Source organism: Salmo salar, chromosome ssa13, assembly GCF_905237065.1.
Source record: "Salmo salar chromosome ssa13, Ssal_v3.1, whole genome shotgun sequence".
Taxonomy (NCBI): domain Eukaryota; kingdom Metazoa; phylum Chordata; class Actinopteri; order Salmoniformes; family Salmonidae; genus Salmo; species Salmo salar.
Window position 1 is genome coordinate 75,682,642 of NC_059454.1, and position 22,280 is coordinate 75,704,921.

Below are 22,280 nucleotides of genomic sequence, written 5' to 3' on the forward strand. Positions count from 1 at the left end.
CAAGACTAGTTAAATAAAAAATGTATAAAAAAATAAACCCAGCCGACAGCTATTCATTACCACACAGGGAAATAGGGTTTTGGTTAGATTACCATAGTTGATGTAATCTCTAGGAATTTAAACAACCCATGAATCTGACGCAGCATAAGAAGGAAAAACTAAAACAACATGTCAAAAACAGACAATTTAAAATCTGCCGTTGTGGCGATGAACACAAAGCAAAGCGCACCGGAGTAATCTTATGTAACAACAGAAGACATTTTACATGTACATTTGAATCATTTAGCAGACACTTATCCAGAGCGACTTACAGTTAGTGCGTTCATCTTAAGATAGCTAAGTGAGACAACCACATATCACAGTCGTAGTAAGTACATTTTTCCTCAATAAAGAAGTTATGGGCAAATCAGTGTTAGTAGGAAAAGCGAAGAGCAATTGTTTTTTTTAGGGGTTGTGGGGGGAAAGATTTATGATACTCTTTCAGGAGGTAGGGTTTCAGATATTTTTTGGAAGATGGGCAAGGACTCTGCTGTCCTAGCATTAGGGCGAAGCTGGTAAGAGGGAATGATATAACTTTAACAATGTGGGACCCAGATCTCCAGACCTCTTCTCGTTTAGAAGTTGCACTGTTCCAAGATTGCCTTACACTCCCCCAATCCTAACTTCAACCATAAGGGCCAAATCCACCAAACTGATCTTAGATCAGCATCTAGACCCTAGATTCTAGGGGCAACTTGATGTCTTCCTCCTTCCCAGAAGGCGGTGCACTGTACCTGGCTGGGTTGCCCTCTCTCTTCAGGGTGTTGAGGTGGAAGAGAGAGGGGGCAAGGCACACAGCGATGTTGGTGGGGGTCATCTGGTTCTCATCCACGCAGCCCACCACATCTCGGAGGAAGAGGAGGAGTGTCTGCAGGGCCTCCTTGTGCTCATCTGGCAGGAGGAAGATGGCCGCCTGGGCCGCACAGAACTGCTGGTCTTTGGGGAAGTCTGTGGAGGATGAGGAAGGGGTGAGCGATGTTAGACTGGAGTGGTGGATAGGATTGATTATACTATAAAAATGTCTGTAATTGGTCTCAAAATGCCTACTTAACCATCATTAACATTATGATTAGGTAGTACAGTCAGTCACGCAGATTCTGTCCACTTACATTGGTAGATATGCAGGAAGGACTCGCAGAGTTTGCTGGAGAACACAGGTTCTGGTAGATCTCTGAAATACTGTTTCACCATATCAGCCACATCGAATGCTGATTGGCCATCGTAAGACGCACCCTCTGGGTCCGCCTCCACCATGTCACGCAGGTATTGGATACGAGACTTCACCCCCGACTTACGGAACAGACCCACCTGAGGGGATGAGAGAGTGAAGGTGAGTCTCACCTGGTGGGGGTGGGGGGTATATTAGACAATTTATATATGAAAACATCTAACCAACTTTGAAATTGTGAACTGTCCCTTTAAAGCCTGGCCCTAACTATTTCTTGAATAATGTATGAGCAATACTACATCTACTGGTGGTACAGGAGGTTAAAGAGTCCAGTACCTGATCGAGACACTCTGTCCTCAGATAGAATAGAGCCTTGAGGATGCTGGGGGGTAGAGGTTCCCCTGTCTGCTGCACACTGTGGAGGAGGGATACACCAAACACCCTCCTGCCCTTCAGCTCTTGGGCCTTGGCCTTCCGCGGGGGCTTGGGGAACGTCCTGATGGGAGACAAACATTACAGGATGGAGGTCAAGGCTTGATGTTGAAGATAACCAGGTTAAAACTGAAACCTGCATGCTAAGTATAGACCATATATTGTGTTACCTACAGATTATAGAAAAGAGCAGAAGCTCTTAACTCTCCACTCAGAACCCAGTCCTACCTACAGGTTATGGAAAATGTGCTATTTTAATATTTCTACAGTAGGTTTCCTCAAGGAGAAAGCCCCCCACTTCTATGTCAAAGATAATAAAACAAAAACATTAGTAAATACTAAAGTAATGTCCCCAAAAACGCTACAGTAAGTACTACAGTATACTACAGTCCGCAAAAACACCACAGTAAATACTACAGTATACCACAGTCCGCAAAAACACTACATTAAATACTATAGTATATACTTTTTTTTTTACTACAGCATTTATACTATAGTAAACTGTAAATACTACAGTAATCTACAGTAAATACTACAGTAAAGTCTGCAAAAACACTACAGTGAATACTATAGTACTCCTACCATAGTATACACTATAATATTTTTTCATTTGGGCACACATGCTCTTAGAAGATGCCTTTGTGTAAAACTCAGATGGGACATTTCTTTTAAAGCCCATTTGGTTTATATGCTGAATAGGTTGTTTTTATAAGCCAGCAAGTGCCGGGGTAACGGCCTGTGTAGCCGAGGAGATAACATGAAGACCATTTAAAGCCTCCCTCTCATTATTCTTCCATAAATCAAGTTCAGGCACCTTGAGATATCAAGCTTCAGAGCCAATCAAATGTATGATTGCAGAAATGAACCTACTACTGGAATTAAATTCACACATTTTCATACAGCATGATTCTTGTTGATAGTGCTCTCTCCCATTACAAGCAGCATTTCCATTATAGTCCTCAGCTGTTCAATTAAAAGATATCTGCTGCGTCCACCTCATTTCATTACCTTAATGGTGTTCTGCTAGTGATTTAATGTGATTGTGTGTGTGTCATAGTGTTAGTAGGTGTGTTTTTCTCTGTGTGTCTCACTCTCACTCACTCTGTGTGTGCGTGTGTAAGTGCGTGCGTGCGCGTGCGTGCGTGCGTGCGTGTGCATTTAGAGAGAAAGCCAAGGGGAAAGGTGTTTGGCCACAGCAAATACAAGACACCACTTGTCTGGAATGAAGCTAGTTCCACTGCAGTGAGGGTGCAGAATACTGAAGCACAGGATCAATGGAAAAGCAAGTGAGGCTGGAGTAGGTTATTTCTTTTGTAGTTAGCTCAATGATTGTTAAAACAAATAGCCCAATTACTCTGCTCTCAAAAAGTAAATGACCCTGTCCTCTTGCCTTAAGCAATCCCTTTTCCTCCAGTTGGCTACACAAATTAATAATGTCAAATACTTTATTAGTGGGGTAGCCAAGTTTTGGGGATCAGGTTTTGAAACATTGGTGAGGAAATAGCTACAAACAATGAAAAGTAATAACTCATTCTGACAAAACTGATTGGGATGTGCTGTGTTCTCATACATCATCCCATGTAATGCTATTTGAGGTCACTGCCGTCAACCGTCGAGATGAAATGTTCCTAAAAATGTGGGAAAACTTTGGGCTCTATTCAATCTGTATCGCTGAAGCGTTACAGATTGCGTGATATAAATGTTAAGGTCATTCCCGATTGAGCCGACATATGCAGCGTTTACCGTGAATGCAGTCTCCGCAGACTCGGGAACATTGCCTTTAGATTTCAATCACGCTGTAATGCTGAGCTTCCGTGATATGGATTGAATGTTTGGGAGTGTAAACAGATGTTTTGTCAGAAAGTAGAATCGGTTTGGATCCAAGCTTCCTTTAACCCTTCAAAGCAAATAGAGTACCACAGTACGAGTCATAATACCCATAAAACCTAAAGGTGAAACAGGGAAATGGTTCCAACTGTTTTTCCACCATTCATTTTTTGGGGGAAACACTTCAAATAAGGGCTGTGTTTCGTGTAGGCTTACCCTGGCATGATGTTTTGATAACCATGTAAATCTCTCTAGGACAAGGTGACTTATTAACGATTGGAACCATTTCCCTGTTTGACCGCTAGGTTTCATGGGTGTTATGACAACTCCACTGGTCCAGAATGGTCAAGCTTGCTAGTTTAGCAAAACCACGTCCATCATTACCATACCCCCAGCATGCTCTATTGCAGTTTGGTTTTTAGAACTCTATTGCAGTTAGAATGTTAATTTGTTTGTGTTTTTGCATGTAGATTGATTGATTAATTAATCTTATGCAACACAAAGATAAACAACATACATTTTTCTAAACTAATCCAATCTGTTATTTGGACTTATTGCAACATTACTGAAATGGGGAGTGGCCCACCCCCTGAAGTGACTCTTATCAACAGGGGCGGCAAGTAGCCTAGTGGTTAGAGCATTGGGCCAGTAACCGAAAGGTTGCTAGATTGAATCCCCGAGCTGACAGGGTAAAAATCTGTCGTTCTGCCCCTGAACAAGGCAGTTAACCCACTGTTCCTAGGTCATCATTGTAAATAATAATTTGTTCTTAACTGACTTGAATAGTTAAATAAAGGTTAAATTAAAAACTGTACCCAAGGGTTTCTTTGCGTTGTCTCAAGAATGCTGTATTCTCTCTCCAACCCCAATTCAATCAATCAAATGTATTTACAAAGCCCTTCAGCTGATGTCACAAAGTGCTGTACAGAAACCCAGCCTAAAACCCCAAACAGCAAACAACGCAGGTGTAGAAGCACGGTGGCTAGGAAAAACTCCCTAGAAAGGCTGGAACCTAGGAAGAAACTTAGAGAGGAACGAGGCTATAAGGGGTGGCCAGTCCTTTTCTGGCTGTGCCGGGTGGAGATTATAATATGGCCAAGATGTTCACACCTTTGGGTAGCAGAGGCTCTGCTGTCTGATATCTGATTTACAGTAATTCTATTGGTCAACAACTCAGATTGTGAATCCAAACAACTCAGATGTTATAAAAGGGTCTTAGAATCATTGTTCTTTCTCTTCATTGTTCCTGACCTGCGCTGGTGAGATGCACTCTCTCTCTTTCTCTCTCCACCCCAAGGACTTTTTGGGGCGTAGCCTTTCAGATTGTGACTTCTCTCTCTCGCTCCCTCTCTGATCATGCCTAGAATAATGCCTTGTAATGCTTGTTAAGGCTATGCAACTTAAGCTTTATGCCTTGTATGTGAATCCATACATTTTGCAATGTTAATTAACTACGCTTGCATTTAGAATTCCATTCTCAAACCTGTCTTGACCTTTCTTTTACTGTAACTCAACTATGGTCTCTTCCATTGCTGAATCATATTTATGGAGTCAGATATTCAGTTTAATAGACTTTGTTAACATACAAGTTACATAGTCTTATCACAGGTCGCATGTGTGGTATATATAAATAATATATATTACCAGTCAAAATCTGAACACACCTACTCATTCCAGTGTTTTTCTTTATTTTTACTATTTTCTACATTGTAGAATAATAGTGAAGACATCCAAACTATGAAATAACACATATCGAATCATGTAGTAACCAAAACAGTGTGAAACAAATCAAAATATATTTTATATTTGGAGATTCTTCAAAGTAGCCACCCTTTGCCTTGATGACAGCTTTGCACACTTTTGGCATTCACATTCTTGATCCTAACCGACCTAAGACAGGGCATTTTTACTCTGATTAAATGTCAGGAATTGTGTAAAACGGAGTTTAAATGTATTTGGCTAAGGTGTATGTAAACTTCCGACTTCAACTGTACATATCGAATATTACCCAGCTACAGACCTTATCCAAAAGGAAAGAAGAGAACCTGTCTATAATTTCCCCAGGAATCTAGCCTGAAGGTTACACTTTGTCATGCCGGCTTTTTCAGATGCAGCTTTTTTTTAGATCTGTATTGGGGGGGGGGGGGGTGGGGGGGGGGCGGGTTATTGATCTGAAAGCATCCTGTGTTTTGTCTTTTGAGGGGCAAAGTTGCAACTTCACATAAATACTGAATTCTGCGTCCAATCTTCCACCTCTTCCCCCCTTCCTCCCCCACTTCCCCTTCTCTTCCACCTTTCCCTCATCGCACTACCACTTTCCTTTGATTCTTCTGGTCCAACCCCTCCTTTTCTCTACCTCAACTCTACCTTTCCCATCCCATCTCTCCTCTCCCTCTCCCCCCTCTTCACTTCCCCTCCCATTCCTTACCAGTTCCAGCCCTGCTTGCTGGAGGGTGAGTACTTGTCCATGAGAGCAGTGAGTTTAAGTAGGGAGAGCTTCCGCAGCAGGTGGAGGTGAGAGACAGGCTGGGCCTCGAACCCTGGGCTGCTGGCAGTCACTGAGGGAAGGCTCTGCTCGCTTGACCAGTGGGGCTGGCTCCGTCTATAGAACAGACACAACAGAACAATAATTTGTTCAGTGATATAGTTCATGCATTTACAATATGATTTATCAAAACCTATTTGCGTTTTTATCCTCAATGATACAATTACATAAGTAATGGATCTGTATGTACGAGTAATAAACTTCCAATATGCCTTCTTAATGAGCGCTCAGGCCAGCTGTCATTCTCCACAGCCTGTTCTCACCTGATATTGCGTGGTAGTGGCTGAACCTCTGTGCCATCTCCATCCACAGATTCTTTTTCTAGGCTCTCCCTGTCCCCATCTCCCTCCCTCTCCATGGCTCCCGGCCCCAGCTCCTCAGCCTCCTTGATCTCCAGGTGGATGTGGTTGGAGGAGGAGGAGGGGCAGGGGAAGGGGGTGGAGCTGCGGTTAGAGTCAGAATCAGAGTCCTCTGACAGTTTGTCCGTCCAGGTGTTGACGAGTTGCTGCAGGCTGCTGATACGCTCCATCACGCTGTCCAGCGCGGAGAACACGTCATTGTTTTCGCTGATCTCCCCCGTCTCCGCCGCCCTGTGATGCTCCACCTCCTGGCCAATCACCTGGCCTATCGGCACATTGTCATAGATACTGGCCCGGTGGTCCAATGAGGCTGGGGGGCTGCAGCAGGGGGAATCCTGGTCCATGGCCGCTGTGCTCCCCCTGCACCGTCGCCCACGGTACCCGTGGAAGCTCCCAGTTCTCCAGTTGACGGAGGTGTTGTCTATGGGCAACAGGACATTGTTGTGAGTGAGGGCAGTGGGGAACGTTCCTGGCTTGTGTCCCTGGGGGATCTGGAAGACCAGGCTCTCGTGGTTATTCCTCTCGTCCTTGTAGTCATGGAGCTCTCGGACCGGGCCTCTGTGGAGACCCTCCTGGTGCTGTTCTCGGACCCCGCCGGTTCGTTTGCAGTTGCTGCGTACCCTGGTGATGGGGCTTGGGGTGCTGACAGTACTGCTGCTCTCCGATGTGCTTGGGCTGCTGCTGCCTGAGTGGGGGGAGGATGGTGAGGAGGAGGCCTGGCTGCCCGGCCGGTCCCTATCCCTGTCCTGCAGGGTGGAGATGTCCAGGCACTGCAGCCGTCTCAGCCTGTGCTCGACATCCATACCCTCCTGGAGCACGGGGCCAGAGATGACCAGGCTGGTCCTGCTGTGGCCACTGTGGCCTGGGGAGCAGAGGGTGGATGTGCCCCTCAGACGCAGCTTCTCCATCTTCCTCAGCAGACTGGGGCCCTTCTTCCTGGGGGGCTTGTCCGGGAAGCGCTCCTCAGCACTGCTGAAGCTGCGCATCTCGCCCTTTGGGGAGGGGGGCCCGCTGAACGACGTGTCCAGGGACATGGTCTTGTTGGTGGAGGAGCAGCGAGACGAGCTTCTGCTGGTCTCTTGGTCGTCAGTGGCAGTCTTGCGGCCCTCACGGCCCTCACCTCTCAGTGCTGCTGGTGCTGTGGAGGGAGCAGACCTCGTGACGGTCATTGGCTTCACACGGGGACATATCATGGCTGTCTGTTGAACACAGGAAGCCCATCCCCTCTAGTCGATGCCAGCGCCTTGTCTGCCTCTCATAGGCCCATTTGGCGCTGATGGCACAGGGCTCCTCATCCTCTGATTCCTCCAACTAAGAATTACAAGACAATAATCAAGGTACTGTATGAGCCATGTTTCAACAACAAAAAAATCAGGGCCATCTATTTCTGGACATCGTGTAACTCTTCAGAGATATGTTTTATTTCTTTTCTGTTTTTGAGTAGATCAGCTTTAATTTTGCAGATAGATTTTGGCCTCTATCAATGTAAATTGTCTGCATCATTTTCAATCCCCCATGTATATTTTTTTGTAAATATATATAGAATTTTAAATATAGATTTTTAAAATATATTTTCCTTCTTTATTATATCTTCCACAAAGATAACAAAATTCTGAGATAACGAGTCTCTGAGAACATTAAATGTCCAATACAGCCATTTTTATATCAATGTCAAATAATTTCTGGGTAACAATTAAGTACCTTAATGTGATTATTTTCTATTAAAATGATCCAAAAATATCAAGAATAGCTTCTTAGCAAAGAATAATTTCACAAGCAACATTTTTCGAGGACTGTCTGGGAGTGGTCTGAGTGGGGAGGAGAGGTTATTGGCAGAGAGGTTAGGAACTCTCTTATTGGTCTATTTACCGCATGGTGATGTCACTATGGAAGGCCAAAACTCCATCCCACCAAAACAGGCTGAAATTTTATTTGTCTTTTTCATCTAGCTCTTAGAATTAGAAATAGTTTTCACACTTTCACAGTACTATTCCAACCTAGTTATGGAAATGTATATCAAATATAGGAAAATCTAGTTTTTGACCTGCACTGGGCCTTTAAGTAGAAAATTATTAAGCAACCTGATTAATTCTAGATGAGTTTTCACCTTAATTATCTTTCTCTGCACTTTCTCAAACAAAGACTATTGAAGTTTTGAGGAGTTTTGGAGGTGGGTGGAGCTATCTACCTAGCCATCGATATCAGTGGAAATCAATGTGTTAAATGCTAACTATGAGCTTTTCCTCTGGTTACTGCGGTGTCTTTGACAGAGCTGCCATGTTGGTGTTCCATGGTGTTCACTCTCACTCACCCGTCTCTTTGATCTGCCCAGCTCCAGCCTCAGCTCCACACATTTGTTTAAAGTGCTTAATCTCCTGTAAGCAGAGGAGAAGAATGGCGGTTAAACAAGCACAGCAGCATGGGACCCAATCGAAAACAAACGCACTCACACACTCTGTCTTTCTCTCTCTCTCTTTCTTTCTTTCTCTCGCTCCTCTCTCTCTCTTTCCCCAGCCCAATGAAGTATTCCAGCACTACATACACTTCATCAGTAGAACAAGGAGCCATGGTGAGAAGGAGGGAGTGGATGTAAAGTCCAGCTACTCACCTGCAGAGTGAATCAAGTGCATCCTTATCCAGAAAACTGTGATCACTCTTTACCCAGTCTATATCTATGGGGAACCTGCAATCTGAGAGGCAAACAAGGCAAATGAAAGCGTGATATGACACTGTTTGTTATGGATGAGCAAATATGTGGATGTGGTGTGTACTGTAATAGATTGTGCTTGATGGCATGAGAGGATTACTATTTGATATTTACCTTTGTATAATTGCACGTACTGGGGAAAGCCGGCCGCTCTTAGCCAATCGCAAGCCTCCTTCGCTTCGATCTCTGCAAACAAAAAACAATATTCAAATTAAATTACAATTATTTTCTGTTTGGCCCATTTTAATAACAGGACAAATATTTGTGCATATTAAGCGAGCTATTTTACGCTTTAAATACAGTCGCAAAAATATTGCGGACAAAAATAGAAGCGTCTCTCATTTTTCTCCTCTCATCTCTGAGAGGGTATACTTTTACAGTGGATTTTTGGAAGAGGCCATCCTAATTGCTCCTAATTGGCTAACGTGGCGTGTGTGTGTCAGACACAGAAAAGGCAGACATCGTTTGTCAGAAGTGGCTTCAGTCCCTCTGGCCACACACAGCCTTTCATGTCCCCTCTGTTGAGGTTCCACCCATCTGCTAACTCCCACCATTGACATAGTACTGTCAGGGACAGATGGTGGAAAGAAGTGCAATCTTTCTTCAAACTTGAAATTGGTACTTCATGAAATAAAACCCAGAGAGAAAGAGAGAGAACGTTAAAGAGAGAAAACGATAAAGAAACAACAAGAGAGAATACTTGGAATTAGGTGTTTTTCTCCCAGGCTGTGGGGGTCAGGGGAAGACAGCTGGAGGTTGAGTTACAAAGAGGTGGCAGGTAGCCTAGCGGTTAAGAGCGTTGGGCCAGTAACCGAAAGGTTGCTTGTTCAAATCCCAAAGCTGACTTAGTGAAACATCTGGCGATGTGCCCTTGAGCAAGGCACTTGAGCCTACTTGTTCTTGTAAGTTGCTCTGCATAAGAGTGTCTGACAAAATTACAACAAAAAAGCAGATGGCTGAGATATGTAAACAGGGGAAAAACAAGCTGTGAATATCACAAGACTCCTTTGATCCAGCGGAGATAAACTCTACTAGATGGGAATGGGGTTCATCAAATCAACAGCCAGGTTTGATCACTTAGTTTTAGAGGAGAATGACTTCTGTTCCGGTCCAATATTGACTGGCTTTCATCAGGCTGTCCACTCAAGAGAAAGCTTCAAACTGTAACTAGTGCCTGTAACCTGGCTCAGGTTACCAATCAACCTAACAGGGTAGTTACAAACATCACAGGAATTAAATCATCAACATGTATAGATCACATCTTTACTAATGCTGCATAAATGTGTTTGAAAGCAGTATCCAAATCCATAGGATGTAGTGATGACAATATAGTAGCCATATATAGGAAAACTAAAGTTCCTTAAACTGGGCCTAATATAGTGTATAAAAGGTCATCCAATAAGTTTGGTAGTGATTCCTATGTTGTTGATGTAAAGAATATTTGTTGGTTCATTGTGTGTAATGACAAGCAACCAGATGCTGCACTTGACACATTTACAAAATGTCTTATGCCAGTTACTAATAAGCATGCACCCTTTAAGAAAATGAATGTAAAAACAGTGAAATCCCCGTGGATTGATGAGGAATGGAAAAATTGTATGGTTGAGAGGGATGAGGCAAAATAAATGGAAAATAGGTCTGGCTGTACAACTGATTGGCAAACGTACTGCAAATTGAGAAATCATGTGACTAAACTGAATAAAGAAGAAACAACTACACTATGAAACAAAGATAAATGACAAAGAATGATAGTAAAAAGCTTTGGAACACCTTAAATTACATTTGTCAACTACTTTAATGATTTTTTCATTGGCAAAATTTGCAAACTTAGGCATGAAATGCCAGCAACAAACATTGACACTACACATCCAAGTGTATCTGACCAAATTATGAAAGACAAGGGTTGTAATTTTGAATTCCGTGAAGTGTGGAAGGTGAAGAAATAAAAGTTGTCTATCATCAATGACAAGCCACCGGGGTCTGACAACTTGGATTGAAAATTACAGAAGATAATAGCGGACAATATTGCCTCTCCTATTTCCCAGATCTTCAATTTAAGCCTACTAGAAAGTGTGTGCCCTCAGGGAAGCAAAAGGTTTTCCCTTACCTAAGAATAGTATAGCCTTCTTAACTGGTTCAAATAGCCGGCCAATCAGCCTGCTACCAACCCTTAGTAAACTTTTGGGAAAAATTGTGTTTGACCAGATTTCACCTTTCTTTAACCAGATACAATGCTATTTTACAGTAAACAAATTGACAACAGACTTTCAGTATGCTTTTAGGGAAGGACATTCAACAAGCACAGCACTTACACAAATGACTGATAGAAATGTATTAAAAAAAGATTGTGGGGGGCGTTTTGTTAGACTTCAATGAGGCTTTTGACATTATCGATCATAGTATGTTGCTGGAAAAATGTGTTATGGCTTTACACCCCCTGCTATATTGTGGATCAAGAGTTACCTGTCTAACAGAACACAGAGGGTGTTCTTTAATGGAAGCCTCTCCAACAAAATCAGGTAGAATCAGGAATTCCCCAGGGCAGCTGTCTAGGCCCCTTACTTTTTTCAATATTTACTAACGACATGCCACTGGCTTTAAGTAAAGCCAGGAATATCTAAACTCAGCAAAAAAATTAAACGTCCTCTCACTGTCAAAATGTGTTTATCTTCAGCAAACTTAACACATGTAAAGTATTTGTATGAACATAACAAAATTCAACAACTGAGACATAAACTGAACAAGTTCCACAGACATGTGAGTAACAGAACTGGAATAATGTGTCCCTGAACAAAGGGGGGGTCAAAATCAAAAGTAACAGTCAGTATGTGGTGTGGCCACCAGCTGCATTAAGTACTGCAGTGCATCTCCTCCTCATGGACTGCACCAGATTTGCCGGTTCTTGCTGATGTTACCCCACTCTTCCACCAAGGCACCTGCAAGTTCCCGGACATTTCTGGGGGGAATGGCCCTGGCCCTCACCTTCCGATCCAACAGGTCCCAGACGTGCTCAATGGGATTGAGATCCGGGCTCTTCGCTGGCCATGGCAAAACACTGATATTTCTGTCTTGCAGGAAATCACGCACAGAACGAGCAGTATGGCTTGTGGCATTGTCATGCTGGAGGGTCATGTCAGGATGAACCTGCAGGAAGGGAAACCACATGAGGGAGGAGGATGTCTTCCCTGTAACACACAGCGTTGAGATTGCCTGCAATGACAGCAAGCTCAGTCCGATGATGCGGTGACACACTGTCCCAGACCATGACGAACCCTCCACCTCCAAATCTGTCCCGCTGCAGAGTACAGGCCTTGATGTAACGCTCATTCCTTTGACGATAAACGCGAATCCGACCATCACCCTTGGTGAGACAAACCCGCGACTCGTCAGTGAAGAGCACTTTTTGCCAGTCCTGTCTGGTCCAGCGACGGTGGGTTTGTGCCCATAGGCGACGTTGTTGCCGGTGATGTCTGGTGAGGACCTGCCTTACAACAGGCCTACAAGCCCTCAGTCTAGCCTCTCTCAGCCTATTGCGGACAGTCTGAGCACTGATGGAGGGATTGTGTGTTCCTGGTGTAACTCGGGCAGTTGTTGTTGCCATCCTGTACCTGTCCTGCAGGTGTGATGTTCGGATGTACCGATCCAGTGCAGATGTTGTTACATGTGGTCTGTCACTGCGAGGACGATCAGCTGTCTGTCCTGTCTCCCTGTAGTGCTGTCTTAGGCGTCTCACAGTACGGACATTGTAATTTATTGCCCTGGCCACATCTGCAGTCCTCATGCCTCCTTGCAGCATGCCTAAAGCACATTCACACAGATGAGCAGGGACCCTGGGCATCTTTCTTTTGACATTTTTCAGAGTCAGTAGAAAGGCCTCTTTACTGTTAGTGTCGTAACGACCCTTCCAAAGGTGAATGTTCATTAATTGTTCATGGTTAATTGAACAAGCATGGGAAACAGTGTTTAAACCCTTTACAATGATGATCTGTGAAGTTATTTGGATTTTTACGAATTATTTTTGAAAGACAGGGTCCTGAAAAAGGGACGTTTCTTTTTTTGCTGAGTTTATGTATGTGGATGACTCAACAATATACACGTCAGCCACCACAGCAACTGAATTGACTGCAACACTTCACAAAGAACTGCAGTCAGTTTCAGAATTGGTGGCAAGGAATAAGTTAATCCTAAATATTTCAAAAACTAAAAGCATTGTATTTGGGACAAATCATTCACTAAACCCTAAACCTCAACAAAATCTTGTAATGAATAATGTGTAAATTGAGCAAGTTGAGGAGACTAAACTGCTTGGAGTAACCCTGGATTATAAACTGTCATGGTCAAAACATATTGATACAACAGTAGCTAGGATAGGGGAAGTCTGTCCATAATAGAGCTCTGCTCTGCATTCTTAACAGCACTATCAACAAGGCAGGTCCTACAGGTCCTAGTTTTGTCACACCTGGACTACTGTTCAGCTGTGTGGTCAGGTGCCACAAAGAGGGATTTAGGAAAATTGGAATTGGCTCAGAACAGGGCAGCATGCCTGGCCCTTGGATGTGCACAGAGAGCTAACATTAATAATATGCATATCAATCTCTCCTGGCTCAAAGTGGAGGAGAGATTCACTTCATTGCTACTTGTATTCGTGAGAAGTTGAATGTTGAATACACCAATCTGTCTATTTGAACTGCTGGCACACAGCTTGGACACCCATACATACCCCACAAGACATGCCCCCAAAGGTATCTTCACAGTTCCCAAGTCCAGAACAGACTATGGGAGGTACACAGTACTACATAGAGCCATGACTACATGGAACTATATTCCACATCAAGTAACTCATGCAAGCACTAACATTTAATTTAAAAAACAGACAGACAGGCGCAGACACATGCATACATACACACGATAACATATGCACTATACACACACGTACACATGGATTTTGTGTTGTAGATACAGTGGCTTGCAAAAGTATTCACCCCCTTGACATTTTTCCTATTTTGTTGCTTTACAACCTGGAATTAAAATATATTTTTTTGGGTTTGTATAATTTGATTAACACAACATGCCTACCACTTTGAAGATGCAAAATATTTTTAATTGTGAAACAAACAAGAAATAAGACAAAAAAATTGAAAACTTCAGCGTGCATAACTATTCACCCCCCATAGTCAATACTTTGTAGAGCCACCTTTTGTAGCAATTACAGCTGCAAGTCCCTTGGGGTATGTCTCTATAAGCTTGGCACATCTAGCCACTGGAATTTTTGGCCATTCTTCAAGGCAAAACTGCTCCAGGTCCTTCAAGTTGGATGGGTTCCGCTGTTGTATAGCAATCTTTAAGTCATACCACAGATTCTCAATTGGATTGGGGTCTGAGCTTTGACTAGGCCATTCCAAGACATTTAAATGTTTCCCCTTTATCCACTCGAGTGTTGCTTTAGCTGTATGCTTAGGGTCATTGTCCTGCTGGAAGGTGAACCTCCGTCCCAGTCTCAAATCTCTGGAAGACTGAAACAGGTTTCCCTCAAGAATTTCCCTGTATTTAGCCCCATCCATCATTCCTTAAATTCTGACCAGTTTCCCAGTCCCTGCCGATGAAAAATATCCCCACAGCATGATGCTGCCACCACCATGCTTCACTGTGGGGATGGTGTTCTCGGGGTGATGAAAGGTGTTGGGTTTGTGCCAGACATATAATTTTCCTTGATGGCAAAAATCTCCATTTTAGTCTCATCTGACCAGAGTACCTTCTTCCTTATGTTTGGGGAGTCTCCCACATGCCTTTTGGCGAATACCAAACTTTTGCTTATTTTTTTATTTAAGCAATGGCTTTTTTTCTGGCCACTCTTCCGTAAAGCCCAGCTCTGTGGAGTGTACGGCTTAAAGTGGTCCTATGGACAGATACTTCAATCTCCTCTGTGGAGCTTTGCAGCTCAGGGTTATCTTTCATCTCTTTGCTGCCTCTCTGATTAATGCCCTCCTTGCCTGGTCTATGAGTTTTGGTGGGTGGCCCTCTCTTGGCAGCTTTGTTGTGGTGCCATATTCTTTCCATTTTTAATAATAGATTTAATGGTGCTCTGTGGAATGTTCAATCTTTCAGATATTTTTTTTAACCCAACCCTGATCTGTACTTCTCCACAACTTTGTCCCTGATGTCACGGGTGTCGTCGTGTAGAGATGACCAAAACGCAGCGGGAATGTGGATGCTCATCTTTATATTTATTAAATAAAGAGAACACGGAAAAAACAACAAAACAAAGAACGGCAGATGACAGTTTCGCAGGCTAAATATTACTAGCAGTGCAAAAGACAACTACCCACAAAAACCCCAGGTGAAAACAAGCTCCTAATATATGACTCCCAATCAGGAACAATGACGTACAGCTGTTCCTGAACGGGAGCCACACAGACAACAAAGAAATAGACAAACCAGAAAACCAAAACCAGAACATACACTAAAACCCCGGAATACATAAACCAAACACCCCTTTAATACTACACACACAACCCAAACCATATGAAACAAATACCCTTCTGCCACGTCCTGACCAAACTACAATACAAATACTCCCTCTACTGGTCAGGACGTGACACCTGATCTGTTTGGAGAGCTCCTTGGTCTTCATGGTGCCGCTTGCTTGGTGGTGCCCCTTGCTTAGTGGTGTTGCAGACTCTGGGGCCTTTCAGAACAGGTGTATATATACTGAGATCATGTGACAGATCATGTGACACTTAGATTGCACACAGGTGGACTTTATTTAACTAATTCTGTGACTTCTGAAGGTAATTTGTCGCACCAGATCTTATTTAGGAGCTTCATAGCAAAGGGGTGAATACATATGCACGCACAACTTTTCAGTTTTTAATTTTTTGAAATAGTTTTTTTTCATTTCACTTCACCAATTTGGACTATTTTTTGTATGTCCATTACATGAAATCCAAATAAAAATCCATTTAAATTACAGGTTGTAATGCAACAAAATAGGAAACATGGCAAGGGGGATGAATACTTTTGCAAGGCACAGTATGTAGTAGTAGAGTATGGGCCCGAGGGCACACACGTATTATGTGATGTATTATGTATTATGTATTATGAAATCTGTTGTGAATGTATTGTAATGTTTTTTAAATTGTATAATTGCCTTCATTTTGCTGGACCCCAGGAGAATAGTTGCTGTCTTGGCAGCAGCTAATGGGGATCCATAATAAATACAAATACAAGTTTTGGGATGGACGAACAGAGTTTATGACATTAGAGAGGAGATCAGCTGTACCTGCTAAAATATGGCATACAGGCTAGTATCACATAACTCTGAGGCTGTAAAGCTATGTATCAGAATGTACCTGCCAGGGTTATATTAAAAGCCTGCTGTCACGCCCTGACCTGAGAGAGCCTTTTTATGTCTCTATTTAGGTTTGGTCAGGGTGTGATTTGGGTGGGCATTCTACCTGCACCCTCTGTGACATCTAGGAAGATTTTAATCCACTTAAGCCCAACATTTCTCTAAGTTTTCGCCATCATTGTGAAGCCCTAGTTATTATTTTGCTTTGACAAAGTCATTTCTCTAGATTATTATTTAGTGTGATTAGTGATTCATTTACCTCTGTCCCTCATTTTATGGTCAACCCTGCTACGTGAACTCCCATTTTAATATGGTGAAAGTAAACTATTCCTTTTTTAATCTTTTTTCCGAAAGCAACATTAAACAGCTAATAGTCAAATCATAGTGTAAAAATAGGTGAGCTGGTTCTACTCTTTTTGGCCATTTTCCTGTGTTTTGTGGTGGAAAACTGAGCGGGTCAAGCCTAACACGTCAACCCTGTTACCCATAGATAGACAGGCTACAAATGTTTTAACAATTCTTTTTTTTGCCTTCCATTGCCACTCCCTGTTGCACACAATAAGCTTCCATTCCCCTTGTCAAAATGGGATTTCATGGCTGATTTAAGATGAAATCGTCAACCCTGTTACTGTCAACTCTGTTACGGTCAACTGTGTTACTTTATTTGGCACTTCATATGCACTTGCTATAGTATTTTTATTTATTTAACCTCTTGAAATAAAAAAATGAAAAAACAAGTTACACTTCTCAAAAGGCACCGTGGAACGACCATAAAGCCTAAGTTGTTATCACCTTATACTAACACCCTGCTCCCAGATGTAAATAAACTATTAGCTACCCAAACCAGTGGTCAGAATGACATCACAGGGCTGGAAAAGGCATAAGACAGGTGACCCAGTTGCAGTATGAAATATATATAAAACAGTGAACAATAAACTTCACTACGCCTTGTTCACCACTGTATTCTCACTGCGTATAAGCACGATTGTATCTGTGAGACCGCCAATTTTAATATGGCCAAGAAGGGAAAGGCTCTTCCTATTCCAAATTCCTCAGGCCGCCTTGGAGGAAGTTGTGCTTTTGGGCTCTGGGTTCTGATAAGAGATGCGTGCTCGCAATTCAACCCCACCCTCCCTCACAGCGCCAGGAAGTCGGAGGAGTGCGTTTAGGGGCCTGGGAAAATGGCGCTACGTGCTCTAGCCCTGATGCAATCCCTGCCCCCCCCCCCCCCGAGTGGCGTCCCAGCGCGCACCACACACTACACACCCACTCTTCGTAGCAGTCTCCTATGTCCTACAACTATATGGGCCTCCAGGCCTAGAGCTATCTTTTGCCATGTCTCTTCATGAGTTGATAGACATGAGAAAAGCGTCTCAGTGTGATATGGTAACATCTCTCTGCTCTGACAGCTTACATGGTTCTGATCTTCACATCATCCTCCAGAGGACCAAGCCTTAGCTGCTTTTTCCTGGGATGGCAAGTGTCAAGTGAGGCGTAAAAGTGGTATGAAAACCTCAAATGTCTGTGAAGTTATGTTGAGAACTGTAACATTAGACAAGCGGAGTGCTAGGGATGATAGGACTTTGGGTGGTTACCGTGGCCTAGTTAGATTACAACCATGTCAGAGAGGATGGATGTGTTCTAGTGAATGGCCAACATATGTCCTCTGAATGACTGTAAACAAGGACATTTTTTATGAGGAAAAGACAGGAAAGACCAACAGATAGAACTGACCTCCATTTTCTGTTCTTAAATCAGAGAATATAGATGTTTGATGAATCACAAATAACAGTGATATCCAGCAGTTGGTCATCTATCATGTTTCTGTTCTGTTAGGTATTTTGTGTATGACCCAAGAGTGTCACTTGGTCAGCAAATCAGAGTTAATATGGAAAAAGTAACAATGGCTCTATAACAATGGCAATCAGAGAGCACCTGGTGATCGTTACACAATAACTTATCCCCCTTAACCATCTATACCAGCGCTGGCTTATCTCATTCCATTACTCCCCGGCCAAAGTTGTCAAGTAGAATTGCATTAGGTCATAGGTATAATTGTTCCTGCGCTCTGTTGCTCCTGGTTGCTAACAACAGTGTCTGTGTGATCCACTCATGCCAATGGGGAAATGAGTTGGAGGGATTTTTGCTGCTATAGTTAGAGAACTTTCAGATTGCAGAAAGTATAATTGGTGAATTAAGGTCTTCTAGGAAATACTAGACACCACAATGAACCAGTCAATCTCTACTGAACCTTTTTAGAGAACCATCTGTAAATGAGCCCAATTTAGGGGTCTGCTCACTTTGAATCATGTTGATTGGATTGAAATACTTGGCATTTAATGGTCAAGTAGAACTATGCACATGATAAGATGCCAAATCTTAAAATGGTGAAATACAATGGTTAGTTGATTAGAGACCAAATACTCTAATCCATTGCAATGACTGAGTGACTTTGTTCAGTCTGGATCCTCTGAAAAGCTAACACCATGGGAAAAAGACTTATTGGAAAACAACAGATGTGCTAGGCATTTTATCTCTGATTCCAAAGTAGCTGGTTTTCTATCATAACTCCTAAGTTCATCAAATTTTGCAGCCTGAACCCATTGCCTACGTGCTAGGAATATGTATGGAGCAGGAAACAAATACAGTATATTACACACTAACATCACTGAAATGAATTTAAACAATTGACTGGCACCTGCATGAAGAATTCAATATAACACTCTCCCACATAACACTCAACCTACAGGCCAGAAATAAAAATATTATTTTTGTACTCCGTAGGCCTAAATTCTTAAGATGTCATTTGAATATTTTATGTGGACATTTTTTTATAGGATTCATTTTCTTAATTTTAGAGTAAACTAAGAAACTTAACTTTTGAATCTATATGACAAAACATCTAGGCTATTTAAACAAGTATTTATAAAATTATTTGATATAAAAGAATTAATTTTAAATGAGCTGAAGTATCATATTTATGTACTCACTTTCCTTGACAAAATGGTGAATATTGACACTGACTTTACTCAAACAATCAACCACTTATTTTTTTCATTAGAGCTCACTCAAGAACATTTAAGGATTTTATTAACATTATAGTAATTTATTAACATTATAGTCACTCTTATCCAGAGTGATTTACAGTAGTGAGTGCATATATTTCATACTGGTCCCCTGTGGGAATCAAACCCACAACCCTGATGTGGCACACACATGTGCTACCAACTAAGCCACAGTGAACCCTTTCATGTTCCTTGAAAGTCAAACTAATCCTTTTGAATCTATATGACAAAACATCTAGGCTTGTTAAATAAGTATTTTTAAAAGCCTGTTGCAAAACTATAGTCTAGAGCATGCGTTAGACTAGAGGGCTGATGCTCATGCGGTGGTGCAGCACATCACCTTACATCATCTGAACTCCTCACCTCATTTTGAGCATCACATGAACCTCACAGCTGACACCCTATCAGGTTAGTAGTGGCTCTCTGAATATGTTAATACATCTAAGTGTATATTTGTCGGAGTCCTAGAATTTGATATTGTAGTACTAAAGTTCATAGAAGAAAAGTTGTTACTTACTTGTAATCAACATGGTGCTGTAACGTTGTCAGATAAAATGTGATATTTAGTCTCGTTTTATTCTTGTTAAGGATGAGCAAACTTATCAAACTTGATGTTGAATAATACAAATACATAAAAACTAAACAAATCCATTCAAATATTGAAGACAAGTTCAGCTGTCTTGATCATATTGGGCGTCATAGTGAAATCAGTACAAACATTTCCACTTTCCAGTCGCCCTTCCCTCCCCTGGACCATACCAACTGCACTTAACGCTCACCCCAGGAGGGAGGCTTCCAAAATTACATAATGGATGACCAAGGCTGTTGACTTTAAAAGCATGCAAGGGTATTTATAAAGTATTTCAGAATTCAGATAACTTTCTCTACTGTGAAAATTAATACAATTGTAACATCTGATATAAAATAATTCATTTTAAATTAGCTAATGTACCCCCCCCCACACCACCACCCTTAAGAGACTGGTTGATCCCATGACATTGCCCTGTTGGTATTAGACTAGACTAGAGTGACCTGAAAGAGATTCCCAAACCTCAGACTCTGGCCTTGAGGGCATTATTCCCCCTTTGTAGTCAGAGTTGACAGTTAAAATTAGATGTAGCAGACAATCAGCCTATCAAGGTAAACAAGGAAACTCTCAAAGACAGTCAGGCCAAGAACATGATGAACTTCCCTCCACACAGGCTTCATAATAATCAAGTATTTTTTATATAATACAGTACAATATTTGTACTTTATGTAACTATTCCTTCCAATATCCAGATGCCACATTTCTTACACATTGATGTTCTCACTTTTCTTGACAAAATGGTGAATATTGACTCTATCTTTACTGATCCTACTCAAACAATCAACCACTTATTTATGTCATTAGAACTCACTCAATAAAATCTTCATGGATTTCATTAACATCATAGTCATTCAGCAGACAGTCTTATCCAGAGTGACTTACAGTAGTGAGTGCATACATTTGCATACTGGTCCCCCATGGGAATCGAACCCACAACCCTAATGTTGAACACACCACACTCTACCGACTGAGCCACAGGGAACCCTTCCATGTTCCTTGAAAGTCAAATTATTCCTATGGTACAGTACCTTATCTCTAAAACCTGCGGACCACAATTATATGTGATCTGACCTTCTCCTGTCGCTGCTATCAGCATCTTGTAAAAGGCAGCCGCTGTTTCAAAGCAGAAATGGCACATTTAGTTCAAATCAAATGAACAAGAGGATAGTAACTCTAATGACTACTCTTAAACCACTGTGGATGATGACAAAAACCTGCAGTGCTAATAGCCCTCTTCAAGGCTTCATCAGGATTCATTCTTAGGTAAGCCATTAGCGGTAATAGGTTCCATTTACAACGTAGGTGTTTGATTAGGCTCTTTTAAATGTGAAAACCCCTTGAGAGGTCCACCGCTTTGCTGCATTAATTCACAGTTGAACGAAAGATGGAAAGAAATGAAAACAACTAATGACTTTTACACAAGAGTGAAGTACAGGACCCATGGTCCCCTTGGCAACCTTCCTGGAGTGCTTAGCTCAAGTTTATAATAAAACCTGGAAATAGGCATTCTTGGCTGTTACTGGGAATGAGATGTTTTTCTTGGATGACCCTAGCCCAAGATTCTGGTTTATGTGCATGATGTCATAGTCCATCCTAATGCAGACCAAAGTTTTGTTATTTTTCCTGCAGATTTAGAAAGTGCTTCTGCTTCATGTCTGTGTAATATAGTAATTATTTTATAATACACTTTTGAAGACAAATGTTGACTTCGGTAACTGTCACAACTGACCAAATATTTTAACTTGGCACAATTATAAAGTTTTTCTGTTTGGGTTAGTTGGTGAATTCATCAACGCCACTGGCTCCTTCTGGTTCCTTGAAGGTCCCACCCTTGTTTTGGGCAAGTTAATTTGGCGGGGCGGGGGTGTGCACTGCAGCCCTCCTCCCCAAGCAAAGGCTTCTGCTCTGACAAGCCCCTTATTCCAAATGGTCCAACTCCAAATGATGTAAAGCACTGTCCTTACATCACACAATCTGCTTTAATTCTATTCCTATAGAAAACATATTAGCTGCTGTTGAATAGTTTGAGTTCTGTGGATGTTATAAAACTTGTTACTATGTAAGAGATTATGACTTCTGGGTTTTCCTCCTCAGGACCACAACTCCTAAATGCTGAAGTGATAGTGACCAGCAAGGATGAAATGATCGCTGCTGCTAATATCTCAGTTTCTCTACCTCTCCCATCAAATCAAACTTAACCA

The 22,280-nt window shown here is 42.1% G+C and overlaps 1 protein-coding gene across 1 annotated transcript in view; it reads right to left on the bottom strand.

Moving 5' to 3' along the window:
• The window catches only part of si:dkeyp-23e4.3 (rho GTPase-activating protein 7), a 31,569-nt gene extending 11,351 nt beyond the window's left edge, over nucleotides 1-20,218 (bottom strand). Inside the window, exons 1-9 of the mRNA XM_014137973.2 lie at nucleotides 20,008-20,218; nucleotides 9,192-9,263; nucleotides 8,979-9,060; nucleotides 8,682-8,745; nucleotides 6,275-7,681; nucleotides 5,895-6,068; nucleotides 1,544-1,703; nucleotides 1,149-1,347; nucleotides 774-987 (exon numbers count right to left, since the gene is read on the bottom strand). Of these exons, the coding sequence (XP_013993448.2) occupies nucleotides 774-987; nucleotides 1,149-1,347; nucleotides 1,544-1,703; nucleotides 5,895-6,068; nucleotides 6,275-7,563 (2,036 nt within the window). The 5' untranslated portion in view covers nucleotides 7,564-7,681; nucleotides 8,682-8,745; nucleotides 8,979-9,060; nucleotides 9,192-9,263; nucleotides 20,008-20,218. The remainder of the gene's footprint in view (nucleotides 1-773; nucleotides 988-1,148; nucleotides 1,348-1,543; nucleotides 1,704-5,894; nucleotides 6,069-6,274; nucleotides 7,682-8,681; nucleotides 8,746-8,978; nucleotides 9,061-9,191; nucleotides 9,264-20,007) is intronic.
• Nucleotides 20,219-22,280: the final 2,062 nt, after the last annotated feature.